Genomic DNA, 24216 nt, shown 5'->3' on the forward strand with positions numbered 1-24216 from the left:
CCAAACCGGGTCTCTTTCTACCTTCCCTTCTTTGGAGAACACATGAACTCCCATAACTTCAATACTGTGCATATAGCTCCCAAATCTTTAACCGGTCCTGACTTCACTCGTGAACTGCAGACCCTCTACTTGGCCATCCCGCTGGTCCCTTAAAACCGACCTGTCCAGAGCCAACCTGTACCTCCTGCCTCCCATCTTAACACTATCAGCAGTCCTGTGTTTTCTAGTTATGCAGGTTCAAAACCCTCCAGTCATCTTCCAGTCGTTCTCCCTCAAGCATTCCCAGTCTACCCAGCCAATCAGTTGCAAAGACGGGTTAATCCTACATCTGCATTGGCTCTTGCATCCAGCCTCCCTTCTCCCTTTTCCATTCCTACTGCAACCGATAAGTTAAGGCCCCCTGACTTTTCAGCAAGACTACTGTTCTAACCACTTTTTTCTCACCTTTCTAACTTCTCAACTGGCCTCACCTCCTGCCCCTTTCTGCTGTCAAATTAACATTGGGGGAGTTTGGGGTTTATTATTTTTTATTTTTTATTTTAGAGAATGCGCGAGCAGGGGAGAGGAGCAGAGGGAGAGAGAGAGAGAGAGAGAGAGAGAGAGAGAATCTTTTTTTTTAAAGATTTTTTCTAAAATATTTTTTTTCAACGTTTTTTATTTATTTTTGGGACAGAGAGAGACAGAGCATGAACGGGGGAGGGGCAGAGAGAGAGGGAGACACAGAATCAGAAACAGGGTCCAGGCTCCGAGCCATCAGCCCAGAGCCTGACGCGGGGCTCGAACTCACGGACCGCGAGATCGTGACCTGGCTGAAGTCGGACGCTTAACCGACTGCGCCACCCAGGCGCCCCTAAAGATTTTTTTAAAGTTTCTTTTGAGAGAGAGGGAGCGTGGGGGAAGGGCAGAGAGAGAGGGAGAGAGAGAATCCCAAGCAGGCTCCACAATGACAGCGCAGAGCCTGACGCAGGGCTGGATACCACGAACCGGGAGATCATGACCTGGGCTGAGAAAAAGACATGTTCAACCAACTGAGCCACCCAGGCGCCCCATCACTGGGGAAGTGTTGACCAGGGAGATAAATGAGTTAAAAATGTCTGCAGCATAAAGACCTTCCAGGTATGGCCTCAGCTTAGTTTCTGGCATTTCCCCCAACACAGGAATTAATCAACTCAGCGTTTATCAAGCACATCCAGTAAGCCGAGGACTGTGCTAACCGAGAGGCTAAACTTATCTACACTTTTCAGTGACCAAGTATTTCCTGAACACTTACTATGTACCCAGTACTGTAAAGTCTCTTTCAGTTTAGTCCTTGAACCGAGTCTATGTCGCTAAGAGAATTTAATGTCCTCTGCAAACATGGTGATTTCCTTGGTACTCAGTTCAATTTGAGAGACGGTCATGGATGCCCAGATGTGTTCTATTGAATACCCGTTTTGGTTAGACTTTATGCTAGGTGCTGTCGGTAAAGAAATAAGTAACACCTGGTTACTGCCCTCAAGGTTCCCATGACCTGTAGAGTAACAGATCTGTAAATCAAGCATGATGGTACTTCAGGAAGGCTTAAGAGAGAGTTGCGCAAGGGGCTGTGGGGGCTCATACAAGGGACCCCACACTCAGCCCGAGGGCATCCTGGAAAGCTTTAAACTGAGTTTTGTCAGGTGAGCAGAAGTTAGGTGAGGAAAGGGTTGAAGAACATTCAGGCAGAGGGAGTGCATGGAAATGCACATAGATGTAGGAAACCACGTGAAGCATTTGTGAAACTACGAGGACTTCAGCATGGCTGAAGCAACATATATTTTGGGGAGAAGGACGGGCTAGGAGGTAAAGAAGTGGTCGGAAGTCAGGACTTCGGGAGTGTTGTGTGCCACGCTAAGGAGCCAGAACCGAAGACAATGGTGGGGGCGGGGGAGGGGGGGGGAGGTTGGAGCTGGGCTGTGCTATATATAATCAGATTTGTGCTTCAGAAAGATCCCTCTAGTAGAAGTATGGAAGGATAACTGGTGGAGACCATGGCAGAGGTCAGCAAACCTTTCCCATAAAGGACCAGGCAGCAAATAGCTTAGGCTGTTTGCAGGCTCCACAGTCTCTTTGGCAACGACTCAACTCTGCCTTTTAGTGCAAAAGCCGCCACAGACCGTAAGCAGACAAATGGGCATGGTCGTGGCCAATAAACCTTTACTGATAGACACTGAAATGTGAATTTCACATCATTTTCACGTGTCACAGAATATTCTTTTTTATCCTTTTTTTAACTTTATTTTTTTATTTTTTAAAATTTACATCCAAATTAATGAGCATATAGTGAAGCAATGATTTCGGGAGTAGATTCCTTAATGCCCCTTACCCAGTTAGCCCATCCCCCCTCCCACACCCCCTCCAGCAACCCTCAGTTTGTTCTCCATATTTATGAGTCTCTTCTGTTTTGTCCCCCTCCCTGGTTTTATATTATTTTTGTTTCCCTTCCCTTGTGTTCATCTGTTTTGTCTCTTAAAGTCCTCATATGAGTGAACTCATATGATTTGTGTCTTTCTCTGACTAATTTCACTTAGCATAATACCTTCCAGTTCCATCCACGTAGTTCCAAATGGCAAGACTTAATTCTTTTTGATTGCCAAGTAATACTCCAGTGTGTGTGTGTGTGTGTGTGTGTGTGTGTGTGTGTATACCACATCTTCTTTATCCATTCATGCGTTGATGGACATTTGGGCTCTTTCCATACTTTGGCTATTGCTGATAGAACTACTGTAAACATTGAGGTGCATGTGCCCCTTCGAAACAGCACACCTGTATCCCCTGGACAAATACCTAGTAGTGCAATTGCTGGGTCATAGGGTAGTTCTATTTTTAGTTTTTTGAGAAAACTCCATCCTGTTTTCCAGAGTGGCTGCTCCACCTTGCATTCCCACAGAATATTCTTCTTTTGATTTTTTTTTCAGCTATTAAAAAAAATGTATAAAGCATTCCTAGTTTCAGGTCATACCAAAACAGGTGGCAGGCTGGATTCAGCTGGCTGTACATTGCTAATCTCTGGACTAAGGGATCAGAGTGTAGAGAACGTAGCCAACTCTTTTGAGAAGCTCATCGCCGAGGGGGAGAAAGAACTAGTGCGAGAGTGGAGGCAGACGTAGACAAAGGCCTGTTTCTCAGAAGAGACCTGGAAGTGGTTTGGGAGAACAGGAAGACCAGTTTTTGAATAAATCAGTCACAGGGATGAAAGGTACAGCATAGGGAATGTAGTCCGTGGTATTATAATAGCGCTGCATGGGGACAGATGGGAGCTACACTTGTGAGCACAGCATAACGCATAGCCTTGTGGAATCACTCTGTTGGGCACCTGAAACTAACAATGTAACCTATGGCGTATGTCACCTATACTTCAATAAAAAGAAAGATAGTGGACAAGGAGCCATTGCAAACGGTGGAGAGAGATGATTATCAGACTAGATCCTGGAAGAGGCAGGAAGGAGGTCACAGAATGCGGAGTACAGACTGCAGTGTAGGTGGTTTCATCAGGGAGGAGGAAGCACCTCTTTCACCTGAGGCTGGAGGAGAGAAGAAAGGAGGGGCCCTAACCAGATACTTAAGTAGGTTGCGGGGTAAAGACGGTGAAGAGTCTTCTTGAGGGTCTTGATTTTCACAGTGAGAAAGGAGGGAAGGCTCAAAGGGGCTACTAAGTTTCTGGGGCCTGTAAACAGAGGCAGAGTCTGGGGCTTGAAGACATTTGCTTTGTGTGGTCAGGGAAGCAGTCTGTGACTTTGGTGTTTTTCAAGTTCCCGACACTAAAAGAATGATTTGTGCTGAGGCAAAACAGCCTGGGATTAGGTGGTTAGGCCTGAAGAAACAGGTAAACTAATTTTCTTGGTCTTCTGGAGTGACCAAGACAGGTCTGGTGATGGGGCAGTGGGGAGACTGGGAAGGATCCTCACCTGGGCTTCTAGCTTCTCTAAAGTCTAGCCCTGCGTGCACAGGGCAGTGTGGTTAGGCTGGAGCCAGGGTATAGGGGACAGGCAGCCACGAGGTTTCTTGGGAATGCTGACAGACACAGGTACTAAGAGGAGAAAATGGGCTCAGAGTCCCTAGGATAGTTCCTGATGTGACAGAGCCAGAATTTGGAGTTGAACACCTGTTCTAGGTCTTTTTTTTTTTTCCAGCTCACTATCCTCACAGAACTTAAAGAGCTAGTTAGTGGAAGTGAGTCCAAAATGGGGTATCTTGGAGTTGCCTGGATGTTATTTGCCTTAGCAAGGAGGTTATATGGCCATGAGATAAAAAAAAAAAAAAAAAAGAGTTTGAGAATCAGGACCTCTACTAAGCAGAATAATGGGAATTGGATACCATTAATGGTATGAAATGGTATGAACATTTTCAGAAAGCATTCAGGTCTGTAGTGGGGGGAATGAGCTCATTTCAAAGCAGTTCTAGTTTTTGAGGGGCACCTGGGTGGCTCAGTCTTAGGTTCGACGTCAGACTTCAGCTCACCGCTGATCTCACGGTTTGTGAGCTCGAGCCCCACGTCGGGCTCTGTGTTGACAGCTCCGAGCCTGGAGCCTGCTTTGGATTCCGTGCCTCCCTTCCTCTCTGCCCCTCCCCCGCTTGTGCTCTGTCTCTCAAAAATAAATAAACATTAACCTTTTTTTTTTAAAGCAGTTCTGGTTTTTGAGTTTGCTAGGTCCCTCAAAAGGATGTGTGCTCAGTGTCCAACCCGTAGAGGGGTGAAGGGAGGGTGGCAGATCAGAGTTTGGGATTTGTAGTTCATTCACGTAGAGGTAGAGATGAAAGTCCAGAGACTGTAACAGAGAGCCCATACAGACTAAGGTGTGATCTGATACGTATGGGGGAAAATAGAAGAACTGTGGATTTTCTGGTGTGCCAGGTCGAGAGGCTGAGAGTAAATACTCTTTGAGGAAGAGAGACGAGAGATGGTGTCAAAGGTGACACCAGTTGGGTGAAACGTGCGTTAAGACAGCGTGCAAGAGGTGCAAGAGGATAGGGAGAAACGCGCCACACCTCAAAAGATTTCTTCTTTGGGAGGGGAGAGGAGTGCTTGGAGCTCAGGTAGATTTGAGCACACACCGATTGGATCTTCTTTGCGAGACTGATGAGTGTCTCTGCACAGGTTCCTGACGTGAACGATAACTCGTATCTCGGGTGGTTTACGTGTGAGGAAAACGGAACGTACCGGCACACGCATATTCCTTGCCTTTGAGTCGATTCTTTTATGAGCTACTACAGTGTTGTTGTTTTTCCCAGTGAGGGCTGAACAAGGAGAACCCGATTTAAATGAGATGGAGTTTCAGCCATCTCCCAAGGGGACAACTTTTTATCCAGTTAAGAGACACCGGGGGACAATATTGAGATGGCTCATGAAAGCTCGAGTCCCCTGAGAGCTATAAGGCTAGGACCAAAGTAGACCTAGCGCGATCTGCCTCGGCTTGATTACGCCCAGCTGAGGGTTCTTTTCCAGAAGGCCGTGGGCTAGATTCGACAGCCTTTCGTTCCGTGGCAGTGCCTGAGGGTGCGCGTCCGGGGCTGGGGGAAACCCGTGCGGTGGAGACCCGAAAGACGAAGGGATGGGGCCGAACCAGCCGGGAGTGTCGCGTCCCCTTTAAGGGCGGCGGCGGCGGCGGCGGCGGCGGCGCCGGCGCGCGCTCCGACGGCTTCCCTGGGGCCCCGCCCCTTTCCCGTGAGCCCTCGGGGAGTGGTCCGACCGCGGGTGGCTGCGGGTGAGGAGCGGGGCGGGGGGCGGGGGGAGTCATGGCTCGACGCGGCTGGCTGCGGGCGCCCCTCAGCCGCGGCGGCGGCGGCGGCGGCCCCGGGGCCCGCCCGCTCATGCGGCCGCTCTGGTTGCTCCTCGCAGTGGGCGTCTTTAGCTGGGCCGGGGCTTCGGACGGCGCCGGCGGAGCGGCGAGAGCCATGGACGAGGAGATCGTGTCCGAGAAGCAAGCCGAGGAGAGCCACCGGCAGGACAGCGCCAACCTGCTCATCTTCATCCTGCTGCTCACCCTCACCATTCTCACGATCTGGCTCTTCAAGCACCGCCGGGCCCGCTTCCTGCACGAAACCGGCCTGGCTATGATTTATGGCAAGTGCCTCAACCCATGTCCGCCCCCTGGCGCTCCCCCTTTCTCTGAAGGCCGGCTGCTTCGCCTCCTCTCCTGGCCCTGCTCGGCCTGTGTTCGGCTCCCCTTCTGATGCCTTGTATTTTCTGCCTCGCCTGCCCCCTCACCCCCGTTTCTCTGCCTCACCTCATTTCCTCCTCGGCCTCGTCCCCCGTTTTCTCTGCCTCGCACCCCCTTTCCTTTGCGTGTCCACACCTTTTTTCCTTCGACCCCACCCCCTTTTTCTTCCACGCATCCCCCCCCCCCACCCCCGCCTCTGCCTACCGAGCTCGGGACCGGGACCCGGGACTGAGGATGGGAAGGGAGTGGGTGCGGTGTCTGGGATTGGGCTGGGGACTGGGGGAGGGGAAGACAGCCTAGCGATCCATTTCTCTGGGGTGTCAGTTTGTTTAAGGTCCATTGAAGCTGCAGTAGTGCCTCTGCTGCTCAGAATCTGGCGTCCTCTTGGAGCCAAGAGTCCACCTTTACCCATCACCCCCGCTCTTGCTACGCCCTGTCCTTTCGAGGTTGAGAATGAAAACCTTACTCCCGTGTAGCCCTGAACGCGAAAGAAGCTATAAACAAGGCTTAGGGTATTTTTAATGATGTCCTGGTTTATTGTACTATGCTTGTAACATCTGAGTAGTATACGTGCGGTCGACCCTCCTCATCTAGGCGTACCGAGGTGAGGACAGGGAAGAGTTAAAGATCTCCCAGCGCTGTGTTGTACTATAGGATGATCAGGACAGTTCAGCCGAACAGTAATTAGGAACACCACACATAGGCAGTATGGGTGACGCTGGTGGCATAAGGTTATTGACCGATCGTTGAGTAAATGGCTTCAGTCCTTGTGTCTTTGTGTGCTTTCTTTTTGAGATTTATTTGCGTATTTTTATATTTTGGTCTTGAGAGTAGGGCAAAGCAAACCATGGGCTCACAGGCGTTTTGGCCTGTGCGGAGGCCTCGTGAGAGGAAAAGATACATATTGCCGACTGTCTTAATGTGGTCGTGAGGGTATATAGACGGCTGAAAAGATGAGTGCAGTCTGTGAGTGAAGATTATCTTCACGTGGAACAAGCTTACACTGATGAGCTTGTTGAGCTTTGTTTTCCGGACTTGCAAATCGGTAGAAGCAGCCTTGGCACAAAAAGACATTTCTCCACGACCCTCCCCACACCCCCCCCCCCCAGCCATTTCCAGTCCATACAGACTTCTAGAATGTGCATCTCAAGGGTGGCCCAACAAGGTAGTTGTGTGCATCGGGAAAATGCATGAACTCCGGCTTCTTTTTCATTTGTAAGGTAATAAAATGCTAAGCCTATGTGCAAGTATCTCCTAGGATTCTTGGGTTTTAGACATATTAGCTGGTTTTCATATTTCGTATTTTTTTGCATTTTATTTACAGCACCCCTTAAGCTAAATGGCCAGATAAGCTACACATCTCTGTATAATTTCTTGTATAACAATGTAAAATCAAATGCATACATGATTTATTTATATTTACTGCCCTCAACAAACATTTGCTAGGCAGCCAACTATGTATTAGGCACAGAAAATACAAAGAAATAGATCCCCACCTTCAAAAAACTTTGCTTTCTTGGGCAGACAGGCCATATAAACAAAATAATGGCATCTTAAATTTAGTTAAATGCCAAATGAGTATTATGGTGTTAAAATAAGGAACCGATCACAGAACCCTCTTCCCTCCGTATGGAGAGAGAGTACAATGTAGTGGTTAAAGGTGCAAGGCTTTAAGACCAGAGGTCTGCTAATTTTTTCTATGAAGAGTCAGATAATAATTCGTGTTGATTTTGTGGGTCACATATGTCTCTGTGTCTCTGTTGCGTTTTCTTCTTTTTGTTTTTTTCTTTTTAGAAACCTTTTATAAACCTACAAAATGTAAAAACAGTTTTTAGCTCTCGGGCCATGCAAAAACAAACCATCACTGTAAGTCACCAACCCCTGCTTTAGAGCCAGACCTGGGTTCCTGTACCACTGTGCCATCTGTTCTGCGTGATCTTAGACAAGAGTCCCCTACCCTCTTACACTGTCATCTATAAATTGGGAAAAATGATAGTTGGATTATTGCGAGGAAGAATTGTTTTTAGCTTAGTACCTGACCCCTAAGTAAATGTTCAATAAATGATAACTGTGATACTATTGTTACTGCTCTTATAACTGCATTTTCTCAGGTTAGGCTCAGAACAGTTCTTTTAATTTCTCTTATAAGTTAAGAGGCAAACGTAGTGGTTTCTTCCTTCCTTCCTTCCTTCCTTCCTTCCTATCCAATAAGGACTTAGAATTGCCCTGGAAACATTTGCTCCTTGGTAGTTGATATCTTTAACCTCCTCTAACTCTTGAGCTAAATTGAAAGTGGGATTACTGACTGCATTTCCTGGTGTGTCTGAGTTAGTGAAAGGTGATGGAATACCTTAGCATTAGTATTTTGTGAAGGAAAAACAAAGGTGTCCCTTGCAGAATATAAAGTAGAAGGATTTTGGGCTTGGTTTGCCACGGCTTGGCATTCTGTAGCCGGTTCCATTTTCTCACTATGGCAATGGAGGCTGTGGATGAACAGCCTCCTGACTAATTCCCAAGTCTAACTTGAGAATAGATGGGATTGGGTCGAAGTATTTTCAGTGCCATGGAAATTGATGTTTTTAAATCCTAATGACTGTCTGCCATTTACCTTTTCTTATGACTCTTATACCATCAGAGCTGTTATGTTAATATATTATTTTAAGACCTTTATTTTTCAGCTTGACTTCCAGATGAATAGGCTCCTTACTCTGGGAATATCCAGCCCTCCAAGATTCAGCCCACTGATAGTTTTATTTCTGTGATGTCCGTTTAGCTTCCTAAATCCTGGAAAAATGCTATTTAAAATAAGCCTCTCCTTTATATTTTTGAGAGACAAGAATAAAAAAAGAAAAAAAAAGCCAATATGGTCAGTTTCTAGATTGTAATATAGCCTAGTTGCTACAGCTACAGACACAGTGTGAAAGCACCCAAGTGTTCTATTCATTGGGCTCGCTTGCTTAAGAAGCTTAAAAGTGAGTCACCTTTAGTAAAAATTGTCAGGGTAGTTAATTAAGTCTGAAAAGTGATCACCCACTGTAGTGTGCTTACAGATTGTATAAAAAGCAAGGGACAGGGAAGAAATGTTTTGCCTGAAACTTATAGTATCCGGGATCCTACACTTAACTGATGTGATTCATCAGGAAATATTAAGTGTCTTTGACGTATGCGATGTGATGGGAAATACAGATATGAGTCATCATCCCTGCCCACAAAGCACTTACGATCTAGTGCCTTAATAGGTAATGTTTGTTGAGCATTATAACACACTCTACAAGTATCATTTCATTTAAAGCTCCTAACAACCCTGTGAGATGGGTACTGTTATCTTTCCCATTTACAGGTAAAGAAATTGGGGCACAGAGAGGTTAAATGACCTGCCTGAAGTGACATAATTTGTAAGTATTGAGCCAGGATTCAAACCCAGTCAGCCTGGCTCAGAAGCCCCATTCTCTTAGCCTGGAACCATATTGCCTTATATTGAAGAGATAAAGCTTAACTGTAACGATAAACTGGTTAGTATTCTCATTACTACATTTGAGAAAACTGAGGTCCAGTGAGAGGTTATCTACCCTAAGGTCACAGACTAGAACTTGATAGAGCCAGAATTAATACATCTATCTGACTTTCAAACTTGTGCATTTTCTCCTACATCGTACACTATGCTGTACTAAATTTCATGAGATCGGATATGTAGAAAGATAATACTTACAGTTGTAAGGGTTTTGGAGGTGGATTGTGAGAGAATGGAGACCTTAACCACTGAAGCAGTTAGTGGTGAGAGCCAGGAGATGATTAGAAAATTAGAGAGGCTTTGGAAATAGAAAAACCAGATTTCCATGCTGGTTTTTATCACTTAATGCCAAATACTGTGGGGCAAATCATTTATCCCCATTTTAGTGATGAGGAAACAGTGACTGAGAGATTTATAATAGTGTGGACTGCATAAGGTTATGAGGATCAGATAATATATGCAGAAAGAATTAGGATGGAGATTGATTGACTCAGGGTGCTAGGCGAAAGGATTCCCTTGGAAAAGAGGTTGATCTTTCCCTGAGAAGGGGGGGGGGGTTAGGGGAAATGAGCTAATGTTGACATGGAGAGGCATGGGATTGAGGCAGTGTACATCAGATGGCCTATAGCTTCTCTGAAAAGTAGGCAGTGAGATTGAGGATCTGAGAAGGAGGGTCAAGATTGGAAGAGCTACTACAGGGAATGTGCTAGAAGACAAAAAAATAAACACATGTAAAACTAACCAGAGGCTGGCAAAGGCCTTGCCTTTTTTTTTTTTTTTTTTGGCTGTCTTGAAGTCGAGTTGACTTTTAAAACAAAATCTAACAGCATTCTTCAAGAAGTAGATAAATGTTATATACACACATACACAGATATGTGTATATAAATATATATGTACCTACATACACTATGTGTATATAAATATATATGTACATACGAACACTTGTTAATCTGTTGAAATTTTATCAATTTTGGCCACACTTAATATCCCAGTGATGTTCCTTCCATATTTTTGACTGTCAGAGGCTTCTAGTGTGATAGCTTGGGAAAATGGGCTGAAATCTACTAGAAAATCAATTTCCATTGATGGCGAGACCTATACGGTGTTGTGGCTCTGGGTGATACTGAGTTCTTTATCCCTGGGAGGGGTTCCAACACCAGAGGGTCAAGAATGTGTAGGAGGGGTGGGGTCTCTCCGTTTTGTGAAAGATAGCGCTTTGTGGTTGTATTCTTTGTTGCCTGTTAGTGGTGATTTTAAATTTCGTGATATCAATATTTTTTTGTGCCTCTGTGGGAGGCTAGAAGTTTCCGCCTTATCCCTTTAACAAAGCCCTCTTTTTGTGCCCTTTCTCTTGACTGAGAATTGCTTTAACTCCGTGATGATGATTTGACCTTTCACAGAACCCCAATTAACTTGAACTGTCAACTTTATTCAAAGAAATTCCAGTTTTTCAGATGTCTGATGCTGTAATAAAAGGATCTTGATTTTTTCCAACCTAAGTAATTATTCTCCTCACTGAAGTTTTAACTGCCGAAGTGTGTGTTCCAAATTTGTCCAAGCGCTGAGCCCTCCTCAGGGCACCCAGCGACATTTCAGCTTTGAGTCAGAGTTCAATAGAATGGGTAGATACCATTCCTTACACAGTCAGGCTTAAGGACTTGGAAAGAATTTGTACTGCTGTTATTATTTGTAGTAGCTTAGCTTTGATTTTTGCACATACACATAAGGGGGTAACTTTTTCTGCACCTCTTAATTAGGTCTTATGGGATAGTAGACAAAAGAGCTCTTACCGTATCATGTAGGCAGGATGACTATGGACCTATAGCCTTTTCTCACCCAGGCCGTGTTTATCAAACCCAGTTGATACCCAGCCATCACTTTTTCATTTTGGTTTTTAGAGGTGGGCTATTTTCACAGTGTATCTTTCATTGTTTTAATTTTAATTATTATTTTTTTTAAAGTTTATTTATTTATTTTGAACGACAGAGAGAGTGAGCATGAGCAGGGGAGGGGCAGAGGGAGGGGGAGAAAGAGAGAATCCCAAGCAGGCTCCGTGCTGTCAGCACAGAGCCAGACATGAGGCTTGAACTCCCAAGCCATGAGATCATGACCTGAGCCGAAATCCAGTTGGATGCTTAACTGACTGAGCCACTCAGGCTCATTTTTTAAATTTTTTTTTTTTTTTTTTTGGGACAGAGAGAGACAGAGCATGAACGGGGGAGGGGCAGAGAGAGAGGGAGACACAGAATCGGAAACAGGCTCCAGGCTCCGAGCCATCAGCCCAGAGCCCGACGCGGGGCTCGAACTCACGGACCGCGAGATCGTGACCTGGCTGAAGTCGGACGCCTAACCGACTGCGCCACCCAGGCGCCCCTCGTTTTTTAAATTTTTAAATAAGTGTATACTTCACTCATTTCTTGCACCTCCCACCCCACCTCCTGTCTCTGGCAACCACCAGTCTGTTCTCTGTATCCATGAGCTTGGTTTTGTTTTGTTTTGTTTTGTTTTGTGTTTTGATTCCACATATAAGAGGTATCATAATGGTATTTGTCTTTCTCTGTATGATTTATTTCACTTAGCATAAGTGAACCTCTTCAGGGACCATCCATATTGTTGTAAATGGCAAGATTTCATTCTTTTTTATGGCTGAATAATATTCCTGTGTGTGTGTGTGTGTGTGTGTGTGTGTGTGTGTGTGTGTGTACATATCACATTTTCTTTCTCCATTCATCCATCGATGGCCATTTAGGTTATTTCCATATCTTGCCTATTGTAGATGATGCTGCAGTGAACATGGGGGTGCATATTATCTTTTTGAGTAGTGCTTTTGTTTACCTCTGATAAATACCCCAAAGTAGAATTACTAGATCATATGGGAGTTTTATTTTTAATTTTTTGAGGAATCTCCATACTAGTTTTCATAGTGGCTGCACCAATTTACAATCCCACCAACAGTGCACAAGGGCTCCCTTTTCTTCACATCCTTGCCAACACTTTTTATTATTTATCGTCTTTTTGATCTTCGCCATTGTAACAGGTATGAGGTGATCTCGTCATGGCTTTAATCTGCATTTCCCCATTTCCCTGATGCTTAATGATGTTGAGCATGCTTTCGTGTACCTGTTGGCCATCTCTATGTCTTCTTTGGAAAAACGTTCAGATCTTCTGGCCACTTTTTAATCAGATTTTTTTTTTTTTTTTGCTATTGAGCTATGTGAGTTCTTTATGTATTTTGGATATTAGTCCCTTATCAGATATATGGCCTGAAAATATTTTCTCTTTCATTTATTTTCAATCTGAAACTTTGTTAAAACTTTTTAAAAGGTTGAGAGCATCGTGACGTGTAGTAGTTATTCATTGCTGCTCACTTTAAAAAAACGCATGACTGTAATTTGCCTCGGAGAATCCCTCATCTCTGCTCCCTCCCCACTTCTTAGCTCTTCTCCTCTGCCCCCATTTCATCACTTCCCACTCTGGTCTGACTTTTGCCCCTACCACTCCACTGAGACTGCCCTTACCAAGGTCACCTGGGAGCTCCTCGTTGCCAAACCCAACGGACACTTTTTAACACCTGTCTTCCTTGACTTTGCTGCAGCATTGACTGCATCACTCCCTCCTCTCTTCTTCCTACTCCTGTTGCTTTTCCTTCTTAGACGCCTCCATCAGTTGCCCCTCCTCTACCAGCTGCTTCATGTTGGCTATTAAATGTTGGGATAAAGCTCTGGGCGTATATCCATAGTCCTCTTCCCATTTTATTTGCTCCCCAGGTAATCTCAAAGGCACCTGACTTCAGCCATCTCCACTTGAGACCCCGTACTTCCTTGAGCTTCAGATCCCACATACTCCACTGTGCATGTGTCACAGGTACATCAAACTCAGCGTGTCCAAAACAGAACTGTACGTTTTCCCCTGTGAATCTTTTCCCTTTCTCACAGAATGGCCCTGTTGCTACCTGTCTGGTGGCTCAGGCCAGCTTACCCACCTTACCTCAGTTGCCAAGTCAGTTTGGCGCCCAGTCTTTCTCCCAGTCTCCTCCCTTCCTCCTGGTCTACTCAGTCACTGAATCCTTCTAAAGGATAATACCTTCTAAAAATCTTTCTCTGTCCCTTTCTCTGCTCTCTTAGATTAAGCCCTAAGCTCTTAGTGCCTGAATGACTGCAGTGGCCTTCTCTCTGGCCTCTTTGAACCTCCGTAGTCTAGACCAACCATCTCTTTCTAAAATAGACATCTGATGTCAAGCCCCTGTTTATTTATAACCCTTCTATGACTTCCTTTCGTTTTCGAGATAGAGTCTCAACTCTCTTCTCCAACTTGCAAGGTCTTTTATGACTCAGCTCTTGCCGATCTTTTACACCTTAGCTCTGCCACTTTATAACCCAGCCATACCGAGCTACGTGTGATTCCCTGAATGGGCTGTGTTCTCTCGCCCTTCTGTGACTGGATGTGTACTACTGTGCCTCCTACCTGGAAAACCTCTTTTACTTGTTTCCTTGCTTAGGTGACATCTGTGGAAAGGCTTCCCTATTGTCCCACTTCCTCAGGCTTGGTTAGGTACCTCTTTTCTGTTTTTATAACACCTTGTATAACACCTTGTGCTGTAATTGTTTATTTTGTCTGTTTTGCTAACTGGACTGAGGGCTACTTGGGGGAGGGACCTTGTTTTCATCTCTGAACCCTGGGGACCTTCTCAGCACAATACTCTGTTTATATATATTAAAAGGATGGTTGGCAAGTTAGTGTGAAAGGCAACAGGGAGGTAAAATGTGCTAGTGGTGTGCTGTACATCTTGGAGTTAAGCAAAGATCCAGAAGTTTGAGTTCAGTTTGCAGTTGAAGTATATCTATACAATAAAGTATTATTTGACCGTAAAAAGGAGTGAAGTTCTGATACATGCTACAACATGGATAAACCTTAAAAACATGACGCTAAGTAAAGAAGGCAGACCTACAAAGTCGCATATTATAGGATTCTATTTGTATGAAATGTCCAGGATAGGCAAATCTATATATAGGGAAAACAGATTAGTGATTGCCAGGGCCTAGGAGTTGAGGGGAGTGGAAATGACTGCTAAATAGGTATGGGGTTTCTTTTTGGAGCAGTGAAAATGTTTTGGAATTGGATGGTGGTGATCAGTATACAACTTTGTCAATATACTAAAAGCCACTGAATTGTGTGGTTTAAAAGGGTAAACTTTATGGTATGTGGATTACATCTCAGTAAAGCCATTATTAAATAGTTTGATCAACATAGATTTTGTTTGTGCACCCTTGAATACCAATATGATGATCCAAGAACAATTCTAGCAATATGTTGATGTCATAGTGCCAGGCTGAGACCTTCTATTCCGTGTTTTGATTTTAAAGCACATGTTTTAAAATTACAGTCTGACCTTTTAGTGGTAGAAGAACTGGATCGATCCACAAATATTATTGACGTTCCAATTTGTTAAGTGTGTACGGTTCGGCCAACCCGGTACTGTAGGGTTGAGTTATTTCTCAGTAACTTGAGAAATGTTGTGTTTTGTTTAACAGTCTTGTGAATAGGCGGATGGAGGGGGAGGTGGTAAACATATTTCTAACACGATCACACTGTCCGTTTGGGACACCTTAGAGCATATTCTGTGTGCAGGTAATTTGAAGGTGTTTTTTCATTTTGTTACATTCGTCGTCACTTACTTCTTGTTGACTTAGAAAGGCAGTGATATATGCTGTACCCTAGGGAATGTTTTTCCCTCTTGTCCCACTGTAGTATATGAATATTGGACTCAGATGTGTGAATTGAGTAATACTTTAAAATATAACTGCGTTCAGCCTAAAAATTGGTTCTGAAGCACAGGGGACTATCATAAGAGTTCTTCTGCTCTCAACCCAAAGGTATGTATGGGGTATAAAAGAAGTAGTCTTTGTCCTAGAGAAGAGCTTATATGGTTCTTTTATTATTTCCAGGTCTTTTGGTGGGCCTTGTGCTTCGATATGGCATTCATGTCCCAAGCGATGTAAATAATGTGACCCTGAGCTGTGAAGTGCAGTCAAGCCCAACTACCTTATTGGTAAATGTTAGTGGGAAATTTTATGAATATACACTTAAAGGAGAGATCAGTTCACATGAACTCAATAACGTGCAAGATAATGAAATGCTTAGAAAGGTAAGTTCTCAGTTAAAGGGACTATTGGGATTTTTTTAAAAAGTGTATATGTAACTAGCAGCAAAATGATTCAGGAGAAAAATTTATAATGAATTTTTAATGATGTTTAAAATCATCTGTCTTTTAAAATGGAGAAAGATCTCAATTAACAAACGTAATGCTAAGGAAATGGACATCTGTACATTTCATTTTCTGATTGAGGCTAAGTACTGTAATCCTTTTTGTTTCACTGCATGATGTTTATAATTGTAATAAATGGTGACCAGTATTGACTTGAGCAGAATTCATAAGCATTTCTTTCAATTTGCAGATGGTCTTTAGAGTTTTATCGTACATCAGCACATTGAGTAATACCTAAAATATTCCATTAATACTTCTCTGAATTCTTTCTTGCTTTGATTGTATTCTATACTGAGGACAATTTAATCTTTCTTTGATTCATAATCTGGCACAACTTCAGGGTCCCCATTCTGAGTATCAGTTATTGTACCATGCTGTGCATAAAGCTTTATGTAGGAGGCTGTGTTGCAGTCTTACTGGCTCCCAGACATTCCTGGAGCTGCTTTCTCCTGTCCCCATCATAGTCCCCCCTCCCATGAAGCTTCTAAGGGCTTCATCGCGCATGTCTCTTTTTTTCCGCCCACCCTTGGCCATTTGCCTCCATTTCTGTCTTCTGCATGGGCAGGACTTGGCTCTCACAGCTACTTGGTTGTGGTCCTGACCATCTTTAATGCTTTTTAAAATTTCATACGAACTTCATTTACTTTGCAGCAAGAGTTCTTTCCACCTGTGGAAAATTTCAGTTCCTTAAAAGTTCTAGTAAATAAAATTTTAGCATGGGCTATGTGTGTAGCTGCTTTCTGTTCATGTCAGATCCTACCGTAGCCTCATGAACAGAAAGGGGTGCCTGTATTATTATAGGGAATAGATATTAAAAGAAATAGGCTGTCAGGACTAGAAATCTTAGTCACACAGAAGTATTTTAACTGTAATATTATGCTATATATTTTTAGGGATGTTCCCTATGTAAGAAGTCTGTTTCTTCTTGCCAGCAATAATGCCATACCCCCAAATTTTGTTACCAGTTTGAGGTCTCTTTTATTTAAAGCAAAGATATGTTCATGGTTTTTTTTTTCCCATTTTAAAGATTTTTTTAAATGTTTATTCTTGAGACAGAGACAGACAGAATGTGAGCAGGGGAGGGACAGAGAGAGACACACACACAGAATCCGAAGCAGGCTCCAGGCTCCGAGCTGTCAGCACAGAGCCTGACGCGGGCCTTGAACTCACCAGCCGTGAGACCATGACCTGAGCCGAAGTTGGACACAACACACTGAGCTACCCAGGCGCCCCCCCCACCATTTTTAAGATTTTTAATGTCATAGTATTTTTTTAACGTTTTTTATTTTTTTTAAATTCACATCCAAATTAGCATATAGTGCAACAATGATTTCAGGAGTAGATTCCTTAGTGCCCCTTACCCATTTACCCCATCCCCCCTCCCACAACCCCTCCAGCGACCCTCTGTTTGTTCTCCATATTTATGAGCCTCTTCTGTTGTGTCCCCCTCCCTGTTTTTATATTATTTTTGTTTCCCTTCCCTTCTGTTCATCTGTTTTGTCTCTTAAAGTCCTCATAGGAGTGAAGTCATGTGATTTTTGTCTTTCTCTGACTAATTTCACTTAGCATAATACCCTCCAGTTCCATCCACGTAGTTGCAAAGGGCAAGATTTCCTTATTTTTGATTGCCGAGTAATACTCCATTGTATAAATATATATACCACATCTTCTGTATCCATTCATCCATCGATGGACATTTGGGTTCTTTCCATACTTGGGCTACTGTTGATAGTGCTGCCATAAACAATGGGGTGCATGTGTCCCTTCGAAACAGCACACCTGTATCCCGTGGATGAATGCCTAGTCGTGCAACTGCTGGGTTGTAGGATAGTTCTATTTTTAGTTTTGTGAGGAACCTCCATCCTGTTTTCCAGAGTGGCTGCACCAGCTTGCATTCCCATGTCATAGTATTTTTTAATGTTTATTTATTCTTGAGCGAGAGAGCGACAGAGCATGAGTGGGGGAGGGGCAGAGAGAGAGAGGAAGACACAGAATCTGAAGCAGACTCCAGGCTCTCCAGGCACAGAGCCCGACGTGGGACTCAAACCCACGAACTGTGAGATCCTGATGTGAGCTGAAGTCGGAAGCTTAACCTACTGAGCCACCCAGGTGCCCCTAATGCGTGTATTGTAACACGCTTTCCACAGATAGGACTTAACAGATTGCTCCGACACTGTCTCCTTGTCGTTTGGTTGAGAAATAGAACAACAGCTATCCTATATGAAATATTTTGCAGTTACCACAGTAATGTTCTTGCCTTTCACCAGTTTAAAATTAAATCTTTTTTCTTTTTGATAATTTGATAATGTAATACGAGGTCTCCTAAGGGAATTCATCTAAAAGAACTCTTTATTTTAACAGGTTACCTTTGATCCAGAAGTATTTTTCAACATATTGCTTCCTCCTATCATATTTTATGCAGGATATAGTCTGAAAAGAGTAAGTGCTTTTGTATTTCATATACTTTGAACGACCTTAACCTCCATGGGCTTTTTCATCTTTGTCACTTCAGAAATAGGCAGTTCTTTCCAGGTTTCCCTCCCTTCTCTCCCTGCTGAAATTTATGCCTGCACAAAAATTCTTTCTCTTATTTCCTTTAATGAATAATGCATTTAATATTAGCAAAGCAGACTAGAATAGAAAGCCTTTTCTTTTTCAAATAATTGGTAAGTATTCTAACGCACTATAACTTTTTTTTTTTTGTCAGAGACATTTCTTTCGAAACCTTGGGTCTATCCTAGCATATGCTTTTCTTGGAACAGCAATTTCTTGTTTTGTAATTGGGTAAGTACTTGAAGATTAAAACATTTTTTTATCCTTCAAATTATACTTTTTAAATAATGCATATTCAATTTTTGCGGTATTGTGTTCCTGAGTGTGTCTAAGGACCTTTTTCAGTAAAATGTATTCACGTAGATATCAAGTTGTTTGAATTTTCCTTAAGGCCAAGGTATTACCATATTTAAATGACATGAGTTAAATTTGCGATTAGTCACCGAGTACTACAGTAGACCCATCCTCTTAGGATATTCTAACTTCTGTAACAGTTACTGTTTTCTCTAAAGTAGAAATGTGTTTATTGACCAGGTCAATAATGTATGGCTGTGTCACACTGATGAAAGTGACCGGACAGCTTGCGGGAGATTTTTACTTTACAGACTGTCTGCTGTTTGGTGCCATTGTATCAGCAACTGACCCAGGTATGTGTCCACGAGAGGGGAGCTTAAGTTCTTAAGTACTTACGGTACCATGGTTTGCCAGCAAAACGGTGTGTGTGTGTGTGATCCTTCCTTTAGGTGTAGAATTCATAAATTCCCATAGTATTATACTTTCCAACTGTGGAGGAAAAAACAAAATGTATGGGCCCTTTTGGCTTAAACATACATTTTGTTTTTATTTTATTTTATTACTTTTGCTCATTAGTGGTCCACAGTTTGATGCTATTTAGATGAGGGCTCTAAGGCCTTTGCTTCAGAAATTCAGGTTGGTTCTATCTTTAGTAATTGGGTATTTGGTGACTATGAACTAGATTAGTTAAAATGGGTAATAATAGCATATTCTTTCAAGCTTCTGGAAACCATTTCCTTAAAAATCTAATGTTTATATTCAACTATCTGCATTTAAGAGTAAGAAAAACAGTTTTTAAATGATTGTTAGAAGGCAGTTGTGTGGGGTACCTGGGTAGTTTAGTCAGTTGAGGGCCCTACTCTTGATTTCAGCTCAGCTCATGATCCTAGAGTCATGGGATTGAGCCCTACATTGGGCTCCATGCTGACCATGGAGCCTGCTCGAGATTCTCTCTCTCTCTCTCTCTCTCTCTCTCTCCCTCTCTCCCTCTCTCCCTCTCTCCCTCTGCCCCTCTCTCCCACTTGCACACTTGCTGTATCTCTCTAAAATAAAAAAATAAAAATATTTATAAATATGTATTAAAAAAGAAGGCAGTTGTGCCTCTATAAGCGTGATTTGGCATCATTGGTGGGCCTTACTGTACATTAAAGGATTGGTTTTACAGCTATGAAATAGTTTTGATATGAGCACAGCTGGAGAATGAATGTAATTCTATAGAGTTAGTTTGTGGCTTTTGTGATACAGTACTGGTGAGCCTCACAGCTACATTCACATTAGGAATCTAGAGAATATGCACACTGGGGGCACCTGGGTGTCTCAGTCGGTTAAGCGTCCGACTTTGGCTCAGGTCATGATCTTACGGTTTGTGAGTTCAAGCTTGGCGTCGGGCTCTGTGCTGACGGTTCAGAGCCTGGAGCCTGCAACGGATTCTGTGTTTCCCTCTCCCCCCATCCCCCGCTCACACTCTGTCTCTCAAAAATAAATATTAAAAATTTAGAGAATATGCAGGCTGAAGACGTAGCAATGGGAACATAGACTGCAGTTTTTGAACTCAGGATGCAGGGTTTCTTTTACTAGGCTTTAGAACCTTGGCAGAGGTTTGTTCTGTTTTACTTTTTGCCCTTGTTCATTTACTGATCTACTTTAATTGTCATCCAGTACAATTCAAGGTATGATCTTAAGGTTAACTCTGAATTCCTGTGTTAACTGATAACACAGGGACTTATATTACAGGAAGTAGGAAAATATGTTCTCTATATGAGATGATTTTATAAAGCTCAGAGGGCATTTAAAAATTTTTTTTTTCAACGTTTATTTATTTTTGGGACAGAGAGAGACAGAGCATGAACGGGCGAGGGGCAGAGAGAGAGGGAGACACAGAATCGGAAACAGGCTCCAGGCTCTGAGCCATCAGCCCAGAGCCCGACGCGGGGCTCGAACTCACGGACCGCAAGATCGTGACCTGGCTGAAGTCGGACGCTTAACCGACTGCGCCACCCAGGCGCCCCTCAGAGGGCATTTTAGAGAGGCGTTTGTGTAGTTTAACATTTTTAAAGCTGAAAATCAAATGGCTCCCTTAAAGACAATAAAGGCTGCCACCTTACTGTTTAGAGCTGCACGCATTATCAGTGTGAAAATAGGATTGGTTTTTGCAAGGAGCCAGTGGTCTCTCTTTTCTGGGTCCTTTTGCTTGGAAGCAAGGTCCTCGACTGCAATGTCTATGAGAAATCTGAGTCAATTGGACTAGCTACGTTACTTCAGTCTTCCGGTTTTGTTTTGGTTACAAAATATTGCCAGAATGGCTCTAGCGAAACTGTTTTGCTTATATTAAGTTGGACAGTTACATCTCTTCTGAGTTATATAGGCATTTGCCCCTATAATAATTGTGTTATTTTATAATTGTATACTTGTTAGAAGGGTGAGCTGTAAATCCTCTTCTCAAAATTCTTCAGCACTGCTTTTGCCCTCCTTTTCTCCTCCCCTTGGTAAGCGTTTATCTCCATATATTCCAGATGAAATGCTTTGCAGTAGAAACTACGTCTTTTAAAATGGAAGTTTCCTGTTTTGTTGGTTGGCATTTGAAAGAGCTATCCCATCTCTGGTTATAATATTCTTTCACGTGTGCTCGGGTTTGTCTAGGGAGTGAGCTGTATGTGACTCAGCAATCAAAGTTATAATGCAACTTCAGTCTCATCTGATTTTCTAAGAATTCTCATAGAATTGTTGCCTAGAAGAAGGATTTTTTTTTTATCTTCTCAAGCTGTAATCGTCTGATCATTGGCTGCTTATTAAATATAGAAGCTATAACTCTGGTCATAAATTTTATCTCAACCAATACCAAACTTGTGCCTTTCACTTCCTACTGTCTTGGCTAACCCAGTGTGCTTGAAATTTGCAAGTCAAATAGAAATGAGTTGTAAGTCTCCAAAGAAAAAAAGGAAATTTGCAGGAAGAGATGCTTTTCATAATACCCTTCTTCATCAAAGATTAATGATTGCCTGGTCTGTAAGAAATTTTGTATATATTCTTTATGGAAGAGAAATATACAAGACAAGAATATTAGCATTTGCATGACACATGTAGGTCAACTCAGTCCTCCAAGCTAATTTCAGCTCTTTGTAAGATAAAGGAGATGTTGCAGGTACACAATTAGGGAAGAGAGAAGTATTGACATGAACTTACCTAATCTTTAATATGATAAGAGAATGTTTATTGGGATTGGATCCTAAGAGGTAGAGATGAATTTCTAAGTAACCATCATAATCACGTGTGGAGACGACTATGTTATATTTGTAATATCTGAATATTCCTCTGACCCTTTCTACTTGCTAGTGACTGTCCTTGCCATATTCCATGAGCTTCAAGTGGATGTTGAACTCTACGCACTTCTTTTTGGGGAGAGTGTCCTCAATGACGCCGTTGCCATAGTGCTGTCTTCGTAAGTGTTCTTTTTTCTTACTATATTCTGTATATTCAATGTCAGGGTACTAGGAACCACAAGTTACTTATTGAATAAAGTGCATTATGAATGCAGACATTTGAAAGAATGAGGCTTTTGTTTCCTCTTAAAGAAATACACACTTACAGACAACATGGAAAATTCCAGGAAGAAAAAGGAAGAAAAAATGATATGTCCTCCTCACACCTAAAGAAAGTTACTATAAAGATTCAGGGTACATTGCCTTTTATTTTTGTTTTGTATCCATGCTATTTTTACACAGTTGTGATTATGGCGTGTGTATAATTTTTTATTCTTTTTTTTAACATTATAATATGAATGTTTCTCTTTAAATTAAATTTTGGAACAGATAATATATTTACGTGGTTCAAAAATCAAAACCGTATAGAGAGGTGACATAGAAAAGTCACATTTTTACTCCTGTTCTCATCCACCTGTCCCTCCAGCCCCTGATATGTAACCTTTTTTATTAATTTCTTGTGCGTCTTCCTGTGTCTTATACAAATGCAAATACACATATGAATAAATATTTTTATTTGCCTCTTAGTTCTTATTTTAAAAGCATGATAAATATGTTCTATACCTAGCTTTCTCTCATGGAACTATATCCTGGAGATCTTTCCATATCAATACAGAGGGTTTACTCATTCTATGTACTATACTATGAACTGTATTATAGTTTATTTAATCAGTCTCCTATTGCTGGAAACGTAAGAGTTTTCAGTCCTTTGCTATCCCAAGCAATGCTGCAGTGATTAACCTTGAACTCACCTGTTTTATACGGACAGAGGTATATTAGTGGGATAATTTTCCAGAAGTGAGATTAGCATGTTAAACGGCAAATACATTTGTAATTTTTTTTTTAATTTTTTTTTTAACGTTATTTATTTTTGAGAGACAGAGCATGAGTGGGGAAGGGGCAGAGAGAGGAGGAGACACAGAATCCGAAGCAGGCTCCAGGCTCCGAGCTGTCAGCACAGAGCTCGACACGGGGCTTGAGCTCACAAACTGCGAGATTATGACCTGAGCCAAAGTCAGACGCTCAACTGACTGAGCCACCCAGGCGCCCCAATACATTTGTATTTTTGTTAGACATTGCTAAATCGCCCGTCAAAGAGATTATGCCATTTTGTACTTTAACCATTGAATTATGGGAGTGCCTGTTTCCTCATAGCTTCACCAACAGAATATTTGTCAAACTTTTGTATTTTTGCCAATTTGATGATTGAGCAATCTCTCGTTGTAGTTCAAGTTGTATTTCTCTTCTTTAACATAAGCATTGCAGAAACATTTGTTAATTTTCAGAAGTGCCAAATAATACACTTTTTAAGGACAGTTATTGAAATGAGCAATATTTTAATCTACTTATAGAAATTACTATGCATGTTATTAGAAGTGTTTGCAGGTGAATGATTCTAAACCTCTGAGGAATTCAATCCTGCCAACCCACTCCTACTAAGCAAATACCTAGCCCTGTAAACAGTTGCCTTTACTCCAAACCATCTAGTGGGTGGAGGCCAGGGTTGCTGCTCAGTATCCTTCAATACACGGGACAGCATTCACCACCCAACAGATAATTCTCTGGCCCCAAATATCAATAGTGCCGGGACTGAGAAACCCTGGTGTTCTAACCAAGATCACTTTTACATTGTTAACGTTGAAATTAGTATCACCTACTCTTTTGTATTCTATCTTTTGTCATTATTTATGATAATAAAATTAATACGTTTGTAACAAAAATTTCAAAGTATTTGACTTAGAATGGAGAAAATTCCTGAAATTTCAGCTCCCAGAAATAACCACGGTTAAAGTTTTCATCCAGACTTTTCCTTTAGAATAATAAAATGCATATAAATATGTTAATAATTTTTAAACAAAAGCATAGCACTAAACATATTCTTCTATAACTTGCTTTTCTCATTTGGGCATTTTATACATTGATAACTTCTATTAT

At 42.4% G+C, this 24216-nt stretch overlaps 1 protein-coding gene across 4 annotated transcripts in view; it reads left to right on the forward strand.

Annotated features, from left to right (window-relative positions):
• Window positions 1–5663: 5663 nt before the first annotated feature.
• Window positions 5664–24216, forward strand: part of SLC9A6 (solute carrier family 9 member A6) — a 54903-nt gene continuing 36350 nt past the window's right edge. The window contains exons 1-7 of one of the 4 annotated variants that reach the window (XM_043571269.1): window positions 5669–5723; window positions 5858–6082; window positions 15636–15835; window positions 18317–18394; window positions 18663–18739; window positions 19043–19155; window positions 22136–22241. In XM_043571269.1, coding sequence (XP_043427204.1) covers window positions 5914–6082; window positions 15636–15835; window positions 18317–18394; window positions 18663–18739; window positions 19043–19155; window positions 22136–22241 — 743 coding nt within the window. In that variant the 5' untranslated portion in view covers window positions 5669–5723; window positions 5858–5913. Of the gene's footprint in view, window positions 6083–15635; window positions 15836–18316; window positions 18395–18662; window positions 18740–19042; window positions 19156–22135; window positions 22242–24216 lie in introns of all 4 variants that reach the window. The other 3 variants (XM_043571268.1, XM_043571266.1, XM_043571265.1) reach the window with 3 other exon arrangements.

The sequence above is a fragment of the Prionailurus bengalensis genome, chromosome X (genome assembly GCF_016509475.1).
Source record: "Prionailurus bengalensis isolate Pbe53 chromosome X, Fcat_Pben_1.1_paternal_pri, whole genome shotgun sequence".
NCBI lineage: Eukaryota > Metazoa > Chordata > Mammalia > Carnivora > Felidae > Prionailurus > Prionailurus bengalensis.